Source organism: Salmo salar, chromosome 06 (genome assembly GCF_965601325.2).
Source record: "Salmo salar chromosome 06, fSalSal1, whole genome shotgun sequence".
Classification (NCBI taxonomy): Eukaryota; Metazoa; Chordata; class Actinopteri; order Salmoniformes; family Salmonidae; genus Salmo; species Salmo salar.
Genome location: NC_138296.1, coordinates 5,149,919 through 5,172,500, shown reverse-complemented (window position 1 = coordinate 5,172,500; position 22,582 = coordinate 5,149,919). Strand labels below are relative to the sequence as shown.

The 22,582-nt window shown below is 45.7% G+C and overlaps 1 protein-coding gene across 3 annotated transcripts in view; it reads left to right on the top strand.

Annotated features, from left to right (window-relative positions):
- The window catches only part of LOC106595407 (casein kinase I), a 102,037-nt gene extending 79,455 nt beyond the window's left edge, over positions 1 to 22,582 (top strand). Inside the window, exons 8-10 of one of the 3 annotated variants that reach the window (XR_014392594.1) lie at positions 279 to 388; positions 17,711 to 19,451; positions 19,538 to 22,582. Coding sequence is in view for 2 of the 3 variants with exons in the window: in XM_045719611.2 (XP_045575567.1) it covers positions 279 to 388; positions 17,711 to 17,761 (161 nt within the window). In the remaining variant the exon portion in view is untranslated. Of the gene's footprint in view, positions 1 to 278; positions 389 to 6,513; positions 6,594 to 17,710 lie in introns of all 3 variants that reach the window. The other 2 variants (XM_045719612.2, XM_045719611.2) reach the window with 2 other exon arrangements.

Genomic DNA, 22,582 nt, shown 5'->3' with positions numbered 1-22,582 from the left:
TTCCAGGTATGGAGGTCTCTCTAACCCCAGGTATCTGTCCTCTATTCCAGGTATGGAGGTCTCTCTAACCCCAGGTATCTGTCCTCTATTCCAGGTATGGAGGTCTCTCTCTCTAACCCCAGGTATCTGTCCTCTATTCCAGGTATGGAGGTCTCTCTAACCCCAGGTATCTGTCCTCTATTCCAGGTATGGAGGTCTCTCTCTCTAACCCCAGGTATCTGTCCTCTATTCCAGGTATGGAGGTCTCTCTAACCCCAGGTATCTGTCCTCTATTCCAGGTATGGAGCGAGAGAGGAAGGTCAGCATGCGTCTTCACCGTGGAGCTCCTGTCAACATCTCCTCCTCAGACCTGACTGGACGACAGGACTCACGCATGTCCACCTCACAGGTAATGACACAACCCACAGGTTAGACACACACACACACACACACACACACACACACACACACACACACACCCAACACCCCGTATTTCCACTTCTCACAGGTCTGAAAACGTCGTCATGTTTCTAGTCTTGTTTTAATTGTTTGAAGTTCTTCATTCCTTTTGGACTCTCACTGATGACACTAACGATCAACACCGCAGGTCGTCCACAAGCAGTCACTCAGGAATGTGAAACCTTTTCACTGGCATGATAAAACCATGATAAAAACATGATAAAACATGATAAAACATGGCTTTAATGTTGCAGGGTGTCAGTGTTTCCCCTATATTCATTTAGCAGTGGCGGGCCAACACTGAAGAATAAATTAAAACTATATATTTTATAAATGTTGTAAACTTAAAGGACTAAAACCAGATATAAAGTATGTAGAAAAGATAACAGACTGATATATATTTAACATGAGATCATCTTTCAGAACTAACAATCACCAATATAAAAACTAGACATTCAAGGACAATCAGAAATGAAAACACTTTAGTTCTAATGTTTGATGCACTCAGATGGCATAAGGACACGGCATAAGGACACGGCATAAGGACACGGCATAAGGGCACGGCATAAGGGCACGGCATAAGAGCACGGCATAAGAGCACGGCATAAGAGCACGGCATAAGGGCACGGCATAAGGGCACGGCATAAGGACACGGCATAAGGACACGGCATAAGGGCACGGCATAAGGGCACGGCATAAGGGCACGGCATAAGAGCACGGCATAAGAGCACGGCATAAGAGCACGGCATAAGGGCACGGCATAAGGGCACGGCATAAGGGCACGGCATAAGGGCACGGCATAAGGGCACGGCATAAGGGCACGGCATAAGGGCACGGCATAAGGGCACGGCATAAGGGCACGGCATAAGAGCACGGCATAAGAGCACGGCATAAGAGCACGGCATAAGGGCACGGCATAAGGGCACGGCATAAGGACACGGCATAAGGGCACGGCATAAGGGCACGGCATAAGGGCACGGCATAAGGACACGGCATAAGGGCACGGCATAAGGGCACGGCATAAGAGCACGGCATAAGGGCACGGCATAAGGGCACGGCATAAGGGCACGGCATAAGGGCACGGCATAAGGGCACGGCATAAGGACACGGCATAAGGGCACGGCATAAGGACACGGCATAAGGGCACGGCATAAGAGCACGGCATAAGGGCACGGCATAAGGGCACGGCATAAGGGCACGGCATAAGGGCACGGCATAAGGGCACGGCATAAGGGCACGGCATAAGGGCACGGCATAAGAGCACGGCATAAGGGCACGGCATAAGGACACGGCATAAGGGCACGGCATAAGGGCATGGCATAAGGACACGGGAAAATGAGTAGAATTGCAGTAAACTAAAGTTCTGGGTGTGGCTCAGAGACCGGCTCTGAAACTCTGTGAATAAGCAGTGGAATGGAATGAAAAAAAGGGGAATTTGGCTCTATATTCTGTGCTTGTTCATAACGTTTGGTCTAAACAAGGCACTGCTCCAATCAAAGAATCTGTGAACATCTAGCTAGTTTAGTTTATACAGACCCTCATGACGAACAGTCGCTGGCATGATAGGTGTGTGACTGGTATACCATATGGCTAAGCTGACTGTCTGCTGGCATGAACAGGGTGAGAGGGGTCATGCTGTGTCATGTTAATATTATGGGGTTTATGAAGGTCTAGGACAGGTAACCACGGTAACTAATAATTCATTGTTTTTATTTTTCAACAAAATGCTGTCCAAGATTCATAATTGTACACTACATGACCAAAAGTATGTGGACACCTGCTCGTCAAACATCCCATTCCAAAATCATGGGTATTAATATGGAGTTGGTCCCCCTTTTGCTGCTACAACAGCCTCCACTCTTCTGGGAAGGCTTTCCACTAGAGGTTGGAACATTGCTGCAGGGACTTGCTTCCATTCAGCCATGAGCATGAATGATGTTGGGTGATTAGGCCTGACTCGCAGTCAGCGTTCCAATTAATCCCAAAGGTGTTCAATGGAGTTGAAGTCAGGGCTTTGTGCAGGCCAGTTAAGTTCTTCTACACCGATCTCGAGAAGCCATTTCTGTATGGACCTGGCTTTGTGCAGGGGGACATTGTCATGCTGAAACAGGAAAGAGCCTTCCCAAAACTGTTCCCACAAAGCTGGAAGCACAGAATCGTCTACAGTCGTGGCCAAAAGTTTTGAGAATGACACAAATATTAATTTTCACAAAGTCTGCTGCCTCAGATTGTATGATGGCAATTTGCATATACTCCAGAATGTTATGAAGAGTGATCAGATGAATTGCAATTAATTGCAAAGTCCCTCTTTGCCATGCAAATGAACCAAATCCCCCAAAAACGTTTCCACTGCATTTCAGCCCTGCCACAAAAGGACCAGCTGACATGTCAGTGATTCTCTCGTTAACACAGGTGTGAGTGTTGACGAGGACAAGGCTGGAGATCACTCTGTCATGCTGATTGAGTTTGAATAACAGACTGGAAGCTTCAAAAGGAGGGTGGTGCTTGGAATCATTGTTCTTCCTCTGTCAACCATGGTTACCTGCAAGGAAACACGTGCCGTCATCATTGCTTTGCACAAAAAGGACTTCACAGGCAAGGATATTGCTGCCAGTAAGATTGCACCTAAATCAACCATTTATCAGATCATCAAGAACTTCAAGGAGAGCAGTTCAATTGTTGTGAAGAAGGCTTCAGGGGCGCCCAAGAAAGTCCAGCAAGCACCAGGACCGTCTCCTACAGTTGATTCAGCTGCGGGATCGGGGCACCACCAGTACAGAGCTTGCTCAGGAATGGCAGCAGGCAGGTGTGAGTGCATCTGCACGCACAGTGAAGCGAAGACTTTTGGAGGATGGCCTGGTGTCAAGAAGGGCAGCAAAGAAGCCACTTCTCTCAGGAAAAACATCAGGGACAGACTGATATTCTGCAAAAGGTACAGGGATTGGACTGCTGAGGACTGGGGTAAAGTCATTTTCTCTAATGAATCCCCTTTCCGATTGTTTGGGGCATCCGGCAAAAAGCTTGTCCGGAGAAGACAAGGTGAGCGCTACCATCAGTCCTGTGTCATGCCAACAGTAAAGCATCCTGAGACCATTCATGTGTGGGGTTGCTTCTCAGCCAAGGGAGTGGGCTCACTCACAATTTGCCTAAGAACACAGCCATGAATAAAGAATGGTACCAACACATCCTCCGAGAGCAACTTCTCCCAACCATCCAGGAACAGTTTGGTGATGAACAATGCCTTTTCCAGCATGATGGAGCACTTTGCCATAAGGCAAAAGTGATAACTAAGTGGCTCGGGGAACCAAACATCGATATTTTGGGTCCATGGCCAGGAAACTCCCCAGACCTTAATCCCATTGAGAACTTGTGGTCAATCCTCAAGAGGCTGGTGGACAAACAAAAACCCACAAATTCTGACAAGCTCCAAGCATTGATTATGCAAGAATGGGCTGCCATCAGTCAGGATGTGGCCCAGAAGTTAATTGACAGCATGCCAGGGCGGATTGCAGAGGTCTTGAAAAAGAAGGGTCAACACTGCAGATTTTCACTCTGCATCAACTTCATGTAATTGTCAATAAAAGCCTTTGACACTTATGAAATGCTTGTAATTATACTTCAGTATTCCATAGTAACATCTGACCAAAAATATCTAAAGACACTGAAGCAGCAAACTTTGTGGAAATTAATATTTGTGTCATTCTCAAAACTTTGGCCACGACTGTAGAATGTAATTGTACTGTAGTGTTAAGATTTCCCTTCACTGTAACTAAGGGGCCGAGCCCGAACCATGAAAAACAGCCCCAGACCATTATTCCTCCTCCACCAAACTTTACAGTTGGCACTATGCATTGGAGGCAGGTAGCGTTCTCCTGGTATTCGCTAAACCCAGATTCATCCGTCGAACTGCCAAATGGTGAAGCGTGATTCATCACTCCAGAGAACGTGTTTCCACTGCTCCAGAGTCCAATGGCTGCAAACATTACACCACTCCAGCTGACGCTTGGTACCGTGCACAGTGATCTTAGGTTTGTGTGCAGCTGCTCGGCCTTGGAAACCCATTTCACGAAGCTCCCGACGAACAGTTATTGTGCTGACGTTGCTTCCAGAGGTAGTTTGGAACTCAGCAGTGAGTGTTGCAACTGAGGACAGATGATTTTTGTGCGTTTCAGCACTCAGCGGTCCCGTTCTGTTAGCTTGTGTGGCCTACCACTTCGCTGCTGAGCCGTTGTTGCTCCTAGACCTTTCCACTTCACAATAACAGCACTTTCAGTTGACCGGGGCAGCTCTAGCAGGGTAGAAATTCAACGAACTGACTTGTTGGAAAGGTGGCATCCTATGACAGTGCCACGTTGAAAGTCACTGAGCTCTTCAGTAAGGCTATTCTACTGCCAATGTTTGTCTATGGAGATTGCATGGCTGTGTGCTTGATTTTATACACCTGTCAGCAACGGGTGTGGCTGAAATAGACTAATCCACCAATTTGAAGGAGTGTCCACATACTTTTGTGTGTATATAGTGTATTTAATGGAGATGAACAAAAAGTCTCTCTATATAAGTTTGGTGCAGAAACCACTCCAGCACTTTTCAACCTCCATCTAATACTGATAAAATACCCTACTACACTTCTCTTCACATTTTAGAAACATTTAGACATCTTGGCTTCTTTATAGCATTTTTTTGTAATGTGTTGTCAGACAATTCTAGTCCTGTTTTCCCTCCTAACAAGTTGGTCCACCACAACAGCATTGTTCAGCCTCTGTGTTCTCCTAACAGTCACACATCTTGGCTTCTTCATAGCATCTTTTTTTTGGTCGTTTCTCAAATGGAACCCTAATCCCTCTATGGTGCACTACTAGTGCGCTGGTTAAAAGTATTGTACGATACTCTGCATTAGGACAGTATTCAGACCCCTTGACTTTTTCCACATTTTGTTATGTTACAGCCTTATTATGAAATGGATTAAATTGTTTTTTTTTCTTCATCAATCTAAACACAATACCCCGTAATGACATCACAATACCCCGTAATGACATCACAATACCCCGTAATGACATCACAATACCCCGTAATGACATCACAATACCCCGTAATGACATCACAATTCCCCGTAATGACAAAGCAATTTTCATAAGTATTCAGACCCTTTACTCAGTACATTTACATTACATTTAAGTCATTTAGCAGACGCTCTTATCCAGAGCGACTTACAAATTGGTGCTTTGTTGATCTGTGCACTGTCAACTGTAGGACCTTATATAGACAGGTGTGTGCTTTTCCAAATCATGTCCAATCAATTGAAGTTGTCGAAGCATCTCAAGGATGATCAATGGAAACAGGATGCACCTGAGCTCAATTTCGAGTCTGAGTACTTATGTAAATAAGGTATTTCTGTTTTTTGTTTTGTTTCTAAAAACTTGTTTTGTCTTCGTCATTATGGGGTAGATTGATTGAGCAAAACATTTCATTTAATCCATTTTAGAATAAGACTGTAACGTAACAAAACGTGTAAAAGGGGAAGGGGTCTTAATACTTTGAGTGCACTGTATGTGGAATAGGATCCCATTTGGAAGACACCTCTAGTAATGTGCTATTAGCCAGTTGTAGTGTTGTTTTACCTCACACTGTATGTGGAATAGGATCCCATTTGGAAGACACCTCTAGTAATGTGCTATTAGCCAGTTGTAGTGTTGTTTTACCTCACACTGTATGTGGAATAGGATCCCATTTGGAAGACACCTCTAGTAATGTGCTATTAGCCAGTTGTAGTGTTGTTTTACCTCACACTGTATGTGGAATAGGATCCCATTTGGAAGACACCTCTAGTAATGTGCTATTAGCCAGTTGTAGTGTTGTTTTACCTCACACTGTATGTGGAATAGGATCCCATTTGGAAGACACCTCTAGTAATGTGCTATTAGCCAGTTGTAGTGTTGTTTTACCTCACACTGTATGTGGAATAGGATCCCATTTGGAAGACACATCTAGTAATGTGCTATTAGCCAGTTGTAGTGTTGTTTTACCTCACACTCGGTTGTCTCCCCCTCACCGCCCCCCCTCCTCTCACCAACTCAGAATAGCATTTCCTTCGATCATCATCTGAGAAAGTAGCAGCTCGTCACGTCCTGGTGTGAACGGCTGGCTGGCTGCACCCGGTGAGTCACCACTGGTATCCCAAATGGCACCCTATTCACTATGTCGTGCACTACTTTTGGCCAGGGCCTATTGGGGTAGTGGTCGGGAAGTAGTGCACTATAATATAGGGGAAAGGGTGCCATTTTGGATACAGTCATGTTAGGTAAGAGTGTGGGTGTAGGTGTCCCTTCAACCTCCCACTAATCCCCCTCCCTTTAGAGGTATCTATAGGCTCAAGGCGTCCGCGGGCTTCTGGTCAACACTAGGGATTCTTCAATGAAGTGTTTGTTGTCATTCAATGAGAGAGGACTCGGTTTTTTCATGCACATTTCTTTCATTGAGAAATACTCCACCGAACTTAGATGTGAAGTTACGCGACCAAGAACTCCTTGGCAAAAACTTCAATTTATGACAGATTTCTGGAGTTATGTCAAATTAATTCTGGCTACGGCGTCTCAAGATGGACAAACAGTACTATTGCTGCTTTTTTTCTCGTTTTTCAAGCAAAGGTTTTTTAAGGGAGTCTGCGAGCACACTCGTCCGGTTCACCTAGCCGAGTTCAGCTATGCTCCAGATGAACGGAAGCATGCTAACGCCTTTAGGCTACGTCTTGATAGTCTAAAGACTATTTCACCCCCCATAGAAATATCTATGGGTTAGGCTACGTCTTGATAGTCTAGACTATTTCACCCCCCAATAGAAATATCTATGGGTTAGGCTGCGTCTTGATAGTCTAAAGACTATTTCACCCCCCATAGAAATATCTATGGGTTAGGCTACGTCTTGATAGTCTAAAGACTATTTCACCCCCCATAGAAATATCTATGGGTTAGGCTACGTCTTGATAGTCTAAAGACTATTTCACCCCCCAATAGAAATATCTATGGGTTAGGCTGCGTCTTGATAGTCTAAAGACTATTTCACCCCCCATAGAAATATCTATGGGTTAGGCTACGTCTTGATAGTCTAAAGACTATTTCACCCCCCATAGAAATATCTATGGGTTAGGCTACGTCTTGATAGTCTAAAGACTATTTCACCCCCATAGAAATATCTATGGGTTAGGCTACGTCTTGATAGTCTAAAGACTATTTCACCCCCATAGAAATATCTATGGGTTAGGCTACGTCTTGATAGTCTAGACTATTTCACCCCCCATAGAAATATCTATGGGTTAGGCTACGTCTTGATAGTCTAAAGACTATTTCACCCCCCATAGAAATATCTATGGGTTAGGCTACGTCTTGATAGTCTAAAGACTATTTCACCCCCCAATAGAAATATCTATGGGTTAGGCTACGTCTTGATAGTCTAAAGACTATTTCACCCCCCATAGAAATATCTATGGGTTAGGCTACGTCTTGATAGTCTAAAGACTATTTCACCCCCCATAGAAATATCTATGGGTTAGGCTATGTCTTGATAGCCACACTGTTACCATACCTTCTTTAGACTGTCAGCTCCCAACCTCACCCCAACCCCCCTATAGAAACAGGTCACATCTCAATAGTCTATAGCCAAGCCTATATATAGTATGACTCAGGTCTAAAGTGGCTTGATCCCCATGTCTCCTCTCCTTCATCTGAACTGAACCTGAGAGAATCAGACAGGTGAAAGGGTATTTTACACTCAGAGATCCAGAGTATGCTATAGTAGATACACCCCATAAGGCTAGCTCCACTCTGGAAACTCCGGTTCTGGAGGGTCAGAAACATTCCATTCTGGAACTATTGGTGATGTAATAAAGGAGAGGTGGAGTTCTATCCACAGATTCAGTTCCATGTTCCGCATTCCCCAATTAATAGGAATTCCAGTTCTCTAGAACAAGGATTCTAACCGTCTCTGAACCCCCATGCCCTTGTAAAATAGTTCATAACCCCTGTACTTGACCACAGCCCTCCTTAACTAGGTCTGGTTCACCTCATGACCTTACAAGACTGTAGGATATGGGCTATATAACATACGTTTTAAGGTAGACCTTCACTGACCCAAACAATACCCTCTGTTAGGTAGTGTTTGGTTTAAGCTCTTCCATTCACCCTCTGTAGTGGACAGATTGAGACACATCTCATATACTAGGTGGACGATATTCTTCCCATGGTCCATACACAGTGCCTTCAGAAGGTATTCACACCGCTTATTTTGATCCATATTTTATTACATGTTGAATTTAAAATGGATTCTATTAAGATTTTGTCACTGATTTATTCACACTACATGTTTTATCCTGAATACAAAGCCTTATGTTTGGGGCAAATCCAGTCCAACACATCTCTGAGTACCGCTCTTCATATTTTCAAGCGTAGTGGTAGCTGCATCATGTTATGGGTATGCTCGTCATCGGCAAGGACTAGGAAGTTAAGGATAAAAAGAAATGGAACAGAGCTTAGCACAGGGAAAATCCTAGAGGAAAACCTGGTTGTCTCCTTTCCACCAGACACAGAGAGGAATTCACCTTTCAGCAGGACAATAACCTAAAACACAAGGCCACATCTACACTGGGAGATGAATTCACCTTTCAGCAGGACAATAACCTAAAACACAAGGCCACATCTACACTGGGAGAGGAATTCACCTTTCAGCAGGACAATAAGCTAAAACACAAGGCCACATCTACACTGGAGTTGCCTTATCAAGATGATATTGACTGATCCTGGGTGGCATAGTACAGTTTTGACTTAAATCAGCTTGAAAATCTATGGAAAGACTTGAAAATAGCTGTCTGGCAATGATCAACAACCAACTTGACAGAGCTTGAAGAATTTTAGAAAGAATAATGTGCACTCCTGGATTGTACAATATTCGCACAATCCAGGTGTGCGAAACTCTTAGAGACTTACCCAGAAAGACTCCCAACTGTCTCTGTAGCCTGCTCCCAGGTCACTGCCAAAGGTGATTGTAACATGTATTGACTCAGGAGGTTGAATACTTATCTAATCAATATACACTGCTCAAAAAAATAAAGGGAACACTTAAACAACACAATGTAACTCCAAGTCAATCACACTTCTGTGAAATCAAACTGTCCACTTAGGAAGCAACACTGATTGACAATAAATTTCACATGCTGTTGTGCAAATGGAATAGACAACCGGTGGAAATTATAGGCAATTAGCAAGACATCCCCAATAAAGGAGTGGTTGTGCAGGTGGGGACCACAGACCACTTCTCAGTTCCTATGCTTCCTGGCTGATGTTTTGGTCACTTTTGAATGCTGGCAGTGCTTTCACTCTAGTGGTAGCATGAGACGGAGTCTACAACCCACACCAGTGGCTCAGGTAGTGCAGCTCATCCAGGATGGCACATCAATGCGAGCTGTGGCAAGAAGGTTTGCTGTGTCTGTCAGTGTAGTGTCCAGAGCATGGAGGTGCTACCAGGAGACAGGCCAGTACATCAGGAGACGTGGAGGAGGCCGTAGGAGGGCAACAACCCAGCAGCAGGACCGCTACCTCCGCCTTTGTGCAAGGAGGAGCAGGAGAAGCACTGCCAGAGCCCTGCAAAATGACCTCCAGCAGGCCACAAATGTGCATGTGTCTGCTCAAACGGTCAGAAACAGACTCCATGAGGGTGGTATGAGGGCCCGACGTCCACAGGTGGGGGTTGTGCTTACAGCCCAACACCGTGCAGGACGTTTGGCATTTGCCAGAGAACACCAAGATTGGCAAATTCGCCACTGGCGCCCTGTGCTCTTCACAGATGAAAGCAGGTTCACACTGAGCACATGTGACAGCCGTGACAGAGTCTGGAGACGCCGTGGAGAACGTTCTGCTGCCTGCAACATCCTCCAGCATGACCGGTTTGGCGGTGGGTCAGTCATGGTGTGGGGTAGCATTTCTTTGGGGGGCTGCACAGCCCTCCATGTGCTCGCCAGAGGTAGCCTGACTGCCATTAGGTACCGAGATGAGATCCTCAGACCCCTTGTGAGACCATATGCTGGTGCGGTTGGCCCTGGGTTCCTCCTAATGCAAGACAATGCTAGACCTCATGTGGCTGGAGTGTGTCAGCAGTTCCTGCAAGAGGAAGGCATTGATGCTATGGACTGGCCTGCCCGTTCCCCAGACCTGAATCCAATTGAGCACATCTGGGACATCATGTCTCGCTCCATCCACCAACGCCACGTTGCACCACAGACTGTCCAGGAGTTGGCGGATGCTTTAGTCCAGGCTGGGAGGAGATCCCTCAGGAGACCATCCGCCACCTCATCAGGAGCATGCCCAGGCGTTGTAGGGAGGTCATACAGGCACGTGGAGGCCACACACACTACTGAGCCTCATTTTGACTTGTTTTAAGGACATTACATCAAAGTTGGATCAGCCTGTAGTGTGGTTTTCCGCTTTAATTTTGAGTGTGACTCCAAATCCAGACCTCCATGGGTTGATAAATTGGATTTCCATTGATTATTTTTGTGTGATTTTGTTGTCAGCACATTCAACTATGTAAATAAAAAAGTATTTGATACGATTATTTCTTTCATTCAGATCTAGGATGTGTTGTTTAAGTGTTCCCTTTATTTTTTTGAGCAGTATATATTAGTGTGTTCCATTTAATAAAAAAATACAAGTTAGAATTTTTCTTCCACTTTGATGTTTTCTGTAAGTTCTCTGAGATGGTTTGGGTTTCTGTATGTAACAGCACCTGCCAGATGCCTCACTGCATTTATACAGAAATAATTCATTAACTATAATCCACCTGCTGCATCCAAACACCCTCATCCAAACTCTCGTTTCAGTTTGATGTTCTCAAACTAAACGTGTATGTGTGTGTTTGTGTTTTAGTTGAGGAAATAGAGAAAGTATTGTTGTAATACTATATATATTGTTGTAATATTGTAATACTCCAGTGTCCTGGCTGCAACCTACCCTCCTTATTGAATGGACTGAATAGAGCGAACACCCTAAGCATTGGCTGGCATTCACCTGTTACACTATTATACTGTTATTACTATTAGACTGTTAATATATATACTGTTATTACTATTAGACTGTTAATATATATACTGTTATATTACTATTAGACTAATATATATACTGTTATATTACTATTAGACTGTTAATATATATACTGTTATATTACTATTAGACTGTTAATATATATACTGTTATATTACTATTAGACTGTTAATATATATACTGTTATATTACTATTAGACTGTTAATATATATACTGTTATATTACTATTAGACTGTTAATATATATACTGTTATATTACTATTAGACTAATATATATACTGTTATATTACTATTAGACTAATATATATATATACTGTTACATTACTATTATACTGTTACATTACTATTATACTGTTTATATATACTGTTATTACTATTATACTGTTAATATACACTGCTCAAAAAAATAAAGGGAACACTTAAACAACACATCCTAGATCTGAATGAAAGAAATAATGTTATTAAATACTTTTTTCTTTATATAGTTGAATATGCTGACAACAAAATCACACAAAAATAATCAATGGAAATCCAATTTATCAACCCATGGAGGTCTGGATTTGGAGTCACACTCAAAATTAAAGTGGAAAACCACACTACAGGCTGATCCAACTTTGATGTAATGTCCTTAAAACAAGTCAAAATGAGGCTCAGTAGTGTGTGTGGCCTCCACGTGCCTGTATGACCTCCCTACAATGCCTGGGCATGCTCCTGATGAGGTGGCGGATGGTCTCCTGAGGGATCTCCTCCCAGACCTGGACTAAAGCATCCGCCAACTCCTGGACAGTCTGTGGTGCAACGTGGCGTTGGTGGATGGAGCGAGACATGATGTCCCAGATGTGCTCAATTGGATTCAGGTCTGGGGAACGGGCGGGCCAGTCCATAGCATCAATGCCTTCCTCTTGCAGGAACTGCTGACACACTCCAGCCACATGAGGTCTAGCATTGTCTTGCATTAGGAGGAACCCAGGGCCAACCGCACCAGCATATGGTCTCACAAGGGGTCTGAGGATCTCATCTCGGTACCTAATGGCAGTCAGGCTACCTCTGGCGAGCACATGGAGGGCTGTGCGGCCCCCCAAAGAAATGCCACCCCACACCATGACTGACCCACCGCCAAACCGGTCATGCTGGAGGTTGTTGCAGGCAGCAAAACGTTCTCCACGGCGTCTCCAGACTCTGTCATGTCTGTCACGTGCTCAGTGTGAACCTGCTTTCATCTGTGAAGAGCACAGGGCGCCAGTGGCGAATTTGCCAATCTTGGTGTTCTCTGGCAAATGCCAAACGTCTTGCACGGTGTTGGGCTGTAAGCACAACCCCCACCTGTGGACGTCGGGCCCTCATACCACCCTCATGGAGTCTGTTTCTGACCGTTTGAGCAGACACATGCACATTTGTGGCCTGCTGGAGGTCATTTTGCAGGGCTCTGGCAGTGCTTCTCCTGCTCCTCCTTGCACAAAGGCGGAGGTAGCGGTCCTGCTGCTGGGTTGTTGCCCTCCTACAGCCTCCTCCACGTCTCCTGATGTACTGGCCTGTCTCCTGGTAGCGCCTCCATGCTCTGGACACCACGCTGACAGACACAGCAAACCTTCTTGCCACAGCTCGCATTGATGTGCCATCCTGGATGAGCTGCGCTACCTGAGCCACTTGTGTGGGTTGTAGACTCCGTCTCATGCTACCACTAGAGTGAAAGCACCGCCAGCATTCAAAAGTGACCAAAACATCAGCCAGGAAGCATAGGAACTGAGAAGTGGTCTGTGGTCCCCACCTGCAGAACCGCTCCTTTATTGGGGGTGTCTTGCTAATTGCCTATAATTTCCACCTGTTGTCTATTCCATTTGCACAACAGCATGTGAAATGTATTGTCAATCAGTGTTGCTTCATAAGTGGACAGTTTGATTTCACAGAAGTGTGATTGACTTGGAGTTACATTGTGTTGTTTAAGTGTTCCCTTTATTTTTTTGAGCTTTGTATATACTGTTACATTACTATTAGACTGTTAATATATATACTGTTACATTACTATTAGACTAATATATATACTGTTATTTAAAAAATATAAATAATAATGATTTAACCTTTATTATTTAACTAGGCAAGTCATTTAAGAACAAATTCTTATTTTCAATGACGGCCTAGGAACAGTGGGTAAACAGCCTTGTTCAGGGGCAGAACGACAGATATTTACTTTGTCAGCTTGAGGATTCGATCTAGCAACCTTTCGGTTATTGTCCCAATGCTCTAACCACTAGGCTACCCTGCCACCCCACTGGATGTTCAGTTCGACTCTCTTCCTGTCTAGAGGCATAATCACTGTCCTCTAGTCACATTAATACATCCTTCAATCAGCTTCTAGAAAGACCATGATGTACGTGACAGAAGTGTCTGTTCTGTTCTTTTGTTCCGTCTCTGTCGCTCATGGCCCATTCTCGCCCTCTAGTGGCGGGAGGCCACATTACAGCCCAGCCCCAGTCCTCTTCACAATCCTGTTGCTTATCAAATCACTTGTTATTGGTCACATACACATATTTAACAGATGTTATTGGTCCATACACATATTTAACAGATGTTATTGGTCCATACACATATTTAACAGATGTTATTGGACACATATATTTAGCAGATGTTATTGGACACATATATTTAGCAGATGTTATTGGACACATAAACATATTTAGCAGATGTTATTGGTCACATGCAGTCTGCTGCCTCAGTTTGTATGATGGCAATTTGTATATACTCCAGAATGTTATGAAGAGTGATCAGATGAATTGCAATTAATTGCAAGTCCCTCTTTGCCATGCAAATGAACTGAATCACCCCAAAAACATTTCCACTGCATTTCAGCCCTGCCACAAAAGGACCAGCTGACATCATGTCAGTGATTTTCTCGTTAACACAGGTGTGAGTGTTGACGAGGACAAGGTTGGAGATCACTCTGTCATGCTGATTGAGTTCGAATAACAGACTGGAAGCTTCAAAAGGAGGGTGGTGCTTGGAACCATTGTTCTTCCTCTGTCAACCATGGTTACCTGCAAGGAAACACGTGCCGTCATCATCGCTTTGCACAAAAAGGGCTTCACAGGCAAGGATATTGCTGCCTTTAAGATTGCACCTAAATCAGCCATTTATCGGATCATCAAGAACTTCAAGGAGAGCTGTTCAATTGTTGTGAAGAAGGCTTCAGGGCGCCCAAGAAAGTCCAGCAAGCACTAGGACCGTCTCCTAAAGTTGATTCAGCTGCGGGATCGGGGCACCACCAGTACAGAGCTTGCTCAGGAATGGCAGCAGGCAGGTGTGAGTGCATCTGCACGCACAGTGAGGCGAAGACTTTTGGAGGATGGCCTGGTGTCAAGAAGGGCAGCAAAGAAGCCACTTCTCTCAGGAAGAACATCAGGGACAGACTGATATTCTGAAAAGGGTACAGGGATTGGACTGCTGAGGACTGGGGTAAAGTCATTTTCTCTGATGAATCCCCTTTCCGATTGTTTGGTGCATCCGGCAAAAAGCTTGTCCGGAGAAGACAAGGTGAGCGCTACCATCAGTCCTGTGTCATGCCAACAGTAAAGCATCCTGAGACCATTCATGTGTGGGGTTGCTTCTCAGCCAAGGGAGTGGGCTCACTCACAATTTTGCCTAAGAACACAGCCGTGAATAAAGAATGGTACCAACACATCCTCCGAGAGCAACTTCTCCCAACCATCCAGGAACAGTTTGGTGACGAACAATGCCTTTTCCAGCATGATGGAGCACTTTGCCATAAGGCAAAAGTGATAACTAAGTGGCTCGGGGAACAAAACATGGATATTTTGGGTCCATGGCCAGGAAACTCCCCAGACCTTAATCCCATTGAGAACTTGTGGTCAATCCTCGAGGCGGGTGGACAAACAAAAACCCACAAATTCTGACAAACTCCAAGCATTGATTATGCAAGAATGGGCTGCCATCAGTCAGGATGTGGCCCAGAAGTTAATTGACAGCATGCCAGGGCGGATTGCAGAGGTCTTGAAAAAGAAGGGTCAACACTGCAGATTTTCACTCTGCATCAACTTCATGTAATTGTCAATAAAAGCCTTTGACACTTATGAAATGCTTGTAATTATACTTCAGTATTCCATAGTAACATCTGACAAAAATATCTAAAGACACTGAAGCAGCAAACTTTGTGGAAATAAATATTTGTGTCATTCTCAACACTTTTGGCCACAACTGTACACATATTTAACAGATGTTATTGCTGCTTAGGAGATAGACTCACGTCTGTTCTAGTGGTCTCCCGAGTGGCGAAGCAGTCTAAGGCACTGCTTCTCAGTGCTTGAGGCCTCACTACAGACACTCTGGTTCGATTCCAGGCTGTATTGTAACTGGCTGTGACTGGGAGTACCATAGGGCGGTGCACAATTGGCCCAGCGTCGTCCGGGTTTGGCCGGTGTAAGCAGTCATTGTAAATAAGAATTTGGTTAAAATATTTGTAAAAATGCCCTACAGCAGCTTCAATCTCAAGGCCATCAGACTGTTAAATAGCCATCACTAGCCGGCTTCCACCTGGTTATGTAACCCTGCAGCTTAGAGGCTGCTGCCCCATATACATAGACATGGAATCACTGGCCACTTTAATAATGTTTACGTATTTTACATTACTCATCTCATATGTACATACTGTATTTTATTCTACTGTATCTTAGTCTATGCCGCTTTGACATTGCTCGTCCAAATATTTATATATTCTTTATAATTCCATTCCTTTACTTAGATTTGTGTGAATTGTTGTGAAATTATTAGATATTTGTTAGATATTACTGCACCATTTCGCTACACCTGCAATAACATCTGCTAAACATGTGTATGTGACCAATAACATTTGATTTGTGTAGTGAAATGTAGCTTATTCTGTTGGAAACGTGACGTATAGAACTGACATGGATCACTGTTCTACATTACTGAAAACCTAGCCTGGTCCCAGATCTGTTGTCTCCTTCTATAGCCTGGTCCCAGATCTGTTGTCTCCTTCTATAGCCTGCTCCCAGATCTGTTGTCTCCTTCTATAGCCTGGTCCTAGATCTGTTGTCTCCTTCTATAGCCTGGTCCCAGATCTGTTGTCTCCTTCTATAGCCTGGTCCCAGATCTGTTGTCTCCTTCTATAGCCTGGTCCCAGATCTGTTGTCTCCTTCTATAGCCTGCTCCCAGATCTGTTGTCTCCTTCTATAGCCTGCTCCCAGATCTGCTGTCTCCTATAGCCTGGTCCCAGATCTGTTGTCTCCTTCTATAGCCTGGTCCCAGATCTGTTGTCTCCTTCTATAGCCTGCTCCCAGATCTGTTGTCTCCTTCTATAGCCTGGTCCCAGATCTGTTGTCTCCTTCTATAGCCTGGTCCCAGATCTGTTGTCTCCTTCTATAGCCTGCTCCCAGATCTGCTGTCTCCTATAGCCTGGTCCCAGGTCTGTCGTCTCCTTCTATAGCCTGGTCCCAGATCAGTTTGTGCTCTTGCCAGCTCCATTGTCAAGCCACCATTACAAGGTGTGACAAGGAGTTGCCATTATAGTACAAACAGGCTGGCGCTCATATCAGACTACAGAGAATTTCTATCTGAACATTCTATCTGAACATTCTGGAATGTTACACCTTGCCAAATAATGAGCTCCATCTCATTAATATTCCAGTCTATAAAATATGAATGTCCTCATCATTTGAGTAGTTAACCAGCACAGTGGTGAGACAATGAGTGGTGCTGTCTGGTAATGTGGATGTTATTGATCCCTGTTGGTGCTGTCTGTCTGTCTGGCTCTATAACCTGGATGTTTGTAGACTACAGACTGTAATATGAGGGCTGTCCCTCCTTCCCTCCCTCCTTCCCTCCTTCCCTCCTTGTGTTGTGTTCAACCTCTTAAATCCCTCCAAGTTCCCTTTTCTAATGTGTAATATCACTGTTGTATCTATGGCTACTGTACTAACTACTCTCTCTCTGCCCTCTCTGTCCCCCCTTCTCTCTCTCTCTCTCTGCCCTCTCTGTCCCCCCTTCTCTCTCTCTGCCCTCTCTGTCCCCCCTTCTCTCTCTCTCTGCCCTCTCTGTCCCCCCTTCTCTCTCTCTCTCTCTCTCTCTCTCTCTCTCTCTCTCTCTCTCTGTCCCCCCTTCTCTCTCTCTCTGCCCTCTCTGTCCCCCCTTCTCTCTCTCTCTCTCTCCTCTCCAGGCTCTCTCTCGTGTCACCCCCAGTGGCCTCCAGTCAGCAGCCCCTCGATGAGTCCCTCTGTCCCCCATCACCACCACCATCACCCTGGAGGGTTAAACCATGACGACCCTGACCATACCACCTCCCAACACACACACTTCAATACCTGGAGGGTTAAACCATGCAGGACCCTAACCATACCACCTCCCAACACACACACCAACACACACTTCAATACCTGGAGGGTTAAACCATGCAGGACCCTAACCATACCACCTCCCAACACACACACCAACACACACTTCAATACCTGGAGGGTTAAACCATGCAGGACCCTAACCATACCACCTCCCAACACACACACCAACACACACTTCAATACCTGGAGGGTTAAACCATGCAGGACCCTAACCATACCACCTCCCAACACACACACCAACACACACTTCAATACCTGGAGGACGCTTACTGAAACAACCAGTCAACCCATCAGATGCCTGGACTCTTACAGAATCAACCAATCACGTCCGCTATTAACTCCATCCATCCAACCAGCCAATCAAAACACAGACTGATGCTCTGCCTCTTTGACATCAACTGATCTCTGCTAAGTAACAAGCTCATGCTGTTGTAACATGGTGGACCACACACACACACACACACACACACACACACACACACACGACTCGGAGAGCGTTCAGCCGTGCTCTTGATCACTTTCTGTCAGAGGACGTCTGGCTTTGGACACGGAGGAGATGAGACGTGATGGAGGAGAAACGAGAGAGCGGGGAAGGAGGGATTTTGTTGCCCCTGGCACACCCAGAACAGTCACTGCCCCCCCACCCCTCTGCTGTCGTGAACCCCAGCAAGGACACTGACATGGGGCACACAGACCTGCTTAACACCCCTTACATGGCCTCATCCTCCATCGCTCCTCTCCTCCTCCATCGCTCCTCTCCTCCTCCATCGCTCCTCTCCTCCTCCATCGCTCCTCTCCTCCTCCATCGCTCCTCTCCTCCTCCATCGCTCCTCTCCTCCTCCATCGCTCCTTTCCTCCTCCATCGCTCCTCTCATCCTCCATCGCTCCTCTCCTCCTCCATCGCTCCTCTCCTCCTCCATCGCTCCTCTCCTCCTCCATCGCTCCTCTCCTCCTCCATCGCTCCTCTCCTCCTCCATCGCTCCTTTCCTCCTCCATCGCTCCTCTCCTCCTCCATCGCTCCTTTCCTCCTCCATCGCTCCTTTCCTCCTCCATCGCTCCTTTCCTCCTCCATCGCTCCTTTCCTCCTCCATCGCTCCTTTCCTCCTCCATCGCTCCTCTCCTCCTCCATCGCTCCTTTCCTCCTCCATCGCTCCTCTCCTCCTCCATCGCTCCTTTCCTCCTCCATCGCTCCTTTCCTCCTCCATCGCTCCTCTCCTCCTCCATCGCTCCTTTCCTCCTCCATCGCTCCTCTCCTCCTCCATCGCTCCTCTCCTCCTCCATCGCTCCTCCCCTCCTCCATCGCTTCTCTCCTCCTCTCCTCCTCCATCGCTCCTCTCCTCCTCTCCTCCTCCATCAGTCCATCAGCTGAAGCAGATGCTCCTCCCAGCCAGGTATCCTCCAGAGCTGCTGCTGTACTGATAAAGCCATCAGCTTCTTTCTCTTTCCCTCCCTGTTGTCTTTTACTTGATTTACTAGTTGACTTTTCCTCTGTTTGTGTTTAGGTGAAGTTGATTAAAAGTTGTTTGTACTGGCAGTGTTCTGTCCTGACTACACTGACTGGCAGTGTTCTGTTCTGACTACACTGACTGGTGTGTTCTGTTCTGACTACACTGACTGGTGTGTTCTGTTCTGACTACACTGACTGGCAGTGTTCTGTCCTGACTACACTGACTGGCAGTGTTCTGTTCTGACTACACTGACTGGCAGTGTTCTGTTCTGACTACACTGACTGGCAGTGTTCTGTTCTGACTACACTGACTGGTGTGTTCTGTTCTGACTACACTGACTGGCAGTGTTCTGTTCTGACTACACTGACTGGCAGTGTTCTGTTCTGACTACACTGACTGGCAGTGTTCTGTTCTGACTACACTGACTGGTGTGTTCTGTTCTGACTACACTGACTGGTGTGTTCTGTTCTGACTACACTGACTGGCAGTGTTCTGTCCTGACTACACTGACTGGCAGTGTTCTGTCCTGACTACACTGACTGGCAGTGTTCTGTTCTGACTACACTGACTGGTGTGTTCTGTCCTGACTACACTGACTGGCAGTGTTCTGTTCTGACTACACTGACTGGTGTGTTCTGTTCTGACTACACTGACTGGCAGTGTTCTGTTCTGACTACACTGACTGGCAGTGTTCTGTTCTGACTACACTGACTGGCAGTGTTCTGTTCTGACTACACTGACTGGCAGTGTTCTGTTCTGACTACACTGACTGGCAGTGTTCTGTTCTGACTACACTGACTGGCAGTGTTGCTGTTTTTATACGGTTGCGAATATCAGCTGAATCATGTCAATCATAAATTGTCTAAGTGAAAAGTGGTGTGTGTTTTCCGTTTTAAAGAGAGATGATGGAGGTAATATTGAATGAATAACCCCTAATTGCTATTCTGAAGGTCATATGAGAGGTATGTTTGTGCAGCAGGAGATGGCCTGGGTTCCATTTTGTGTCCTCAAAGACTCTCTTAATCCCCACAATGCAATGCCTAGAAAGAGAGTACTATTCTCCAACTGGACAGTGGGTTTGTAGAAATGTAACAATTTCCAGAGGGAAGACGCGTCCCAAACACCACCCTACTCCCTATGGGCTCTGGCCGAGGGTGGTTCAAATCCCATTGTATTGGTCACATACACGTGTTTAGCCGATGTGTGTGTAGCTAAATGCTTGTGGGCTGAATAGGGTACTGTTTGAGACGTGGCCTTCTCTGTTGTTTTTAAAGGGGACTGTGAGAAAGCAAACCCTCTACTGTTCTTAAGCTGACTGTGTGTGTGACAGTTTTAAATAAGGACTGGTTGTTTGTCCATTGGGATGGGATGGGGGGGTGATGGGATGGGGGGGGGTCTTCTCTGCTAGTCAGTCTGTTTCTCCATCACCTCGTCTCTCTTCAGCCTCCCCTTCTGCTGTTGCTGTTCTGGGGCTGACAGCTGTGAACCACTTTCATGTAGCAGTTATTTTTGTTTGTTGTTGAACTTGTTGGTCAGTTAAATGTGTGTTGGGGGGGGGGGGGTCTGCTTTAAAACACCTATTTCAACCTATGCTTTCAATCCACCACAATCTCTAACTTTTTTTTATTTTTTATCAATCAATATTTGAAAATGTTTTTAATGTAGTGAAACTACGTTTCTAAGAAAAAGTGATCTGATAATTGTCAGAGGGCAAAGTCGGGTTTGGTGCCAGAGGGCAAAGTCGGGTTTGGTGCCAGAGGGCAAAGTCGGGTTTGGTGCCAGAGGGCAAAGTCGGGTTTGGTGCCAGAGGGCAAAGTCGGGTTTGGTGCCAGAGGGCAAAGTCGGGTTTGGTGCCAGAGGGCAAAGTCGGGTTTGGTGCCAGAGGGCAAAGTCTGGTTTGGTGCCAGAGGGCAAAGTCTGGTTTGGTGCCAGAGGGCAAAGTCTGGTTTGGTGCCAGAGGGCAAAGTCTGGTTTGGTGCCAGAGGGCAAAGTCTGGTTTGGTGCCAGAGGGCAAAGTCTGGTTTGGTGCCAGAGGGCAAAGTCTGGTTTGGTGCCAGAGGGCAAAGTCTGGTTTGGTGCCAGAGGGCAAAGTCTGGTTTGGTGCCAGAGGGCAAAGTCTGGTTTGGTGCCAGAGGGCAAAGTCTGGTTTGGTGCCAGAGGGCAAAGTCTGGTTTGGTGCCAGAGGGCAAAGTCTGGTTTGGTGCCAGAGGGCAAAGTCGGGTTTGGTGCCAGAGGGCAAAGTCGGGTTTGGTGCCAGAGGGCAAAGTCGGGTTTGGTGCCAGAGAACAAAGCCGGGTTTGGTGTCAGAGGGCAAAGCCGGGTTTGGTGGATGTACAGTAGACTATCGACCAATGCTACGGTTCTCTCTCTTCTGGTTGTCCTATTGGTTAGTTCAGGAAGAGGGCCAACCCACTGGTCATATCATTCAGTGTAGTACCGCCTCAGGGTGCTGTAGGCCTTTTCTGTAGTCTGGGTTAAAGGGGGTTTAGTGGTAGCCTGTTCCTAGATCAGTTTGTGCTGTCTTGTCAACTTTATCCCTCAAGGCATTATAATGAGTGACAAGGAGTTGGCAAGAGGGTACAACCAGATCTGGGACCAGACTAGTTTAGTGGTGGGTCTGTCTTCTGTTGTCATGTATATAGGATGTACCTAGTACTCACGGTGAAATATCATGTCTGCATTAGGAGCTGGTAGCAGTTCCGGGATCAGATGTATTGTTTTCCTCCTAATGGTTAAGGTTAGGAGTTAGTTGTATAACCTGATCCTAGATCTGTGGTTAGGGTTAAGTTCAACCTCCAGCTCTGTATTAGCCACTGTGTGTAGTATGATGATGATGAAGGTAGTGTATGGGGGGGGGGGTTGAATGCTTTACTCCATTGTAGTTTTGGGTAAGTTAGTTTTAAACCCTCGAACCGACCGGCTGATGGTCTCAAAAAAAGAAACTCCCACCTCATTCTCTTCAGTGTGGGATTGTGGGTAATGACGATAAAGGTACACTTGTGTTAAGTACAGTTCTTTACGTGGGATCTCTGGTTTCTATCTGGGTATGTCATGTCTCTTTTTATTTCCTTCTTGTTTTGTGTTTGCATTTCTACGTGGGGATGGACTCCGGAACCTTGCGTTGGTTCCCACAATGCATCACTCACTGAGTCATGGGAAGTCTTGTCGTCAGTTTTGCTCATCATTTGTAATGCCACTGTATTTGTGTATTTTAAAATTGTGTAAATAAATGAATAAGTCCTTGTA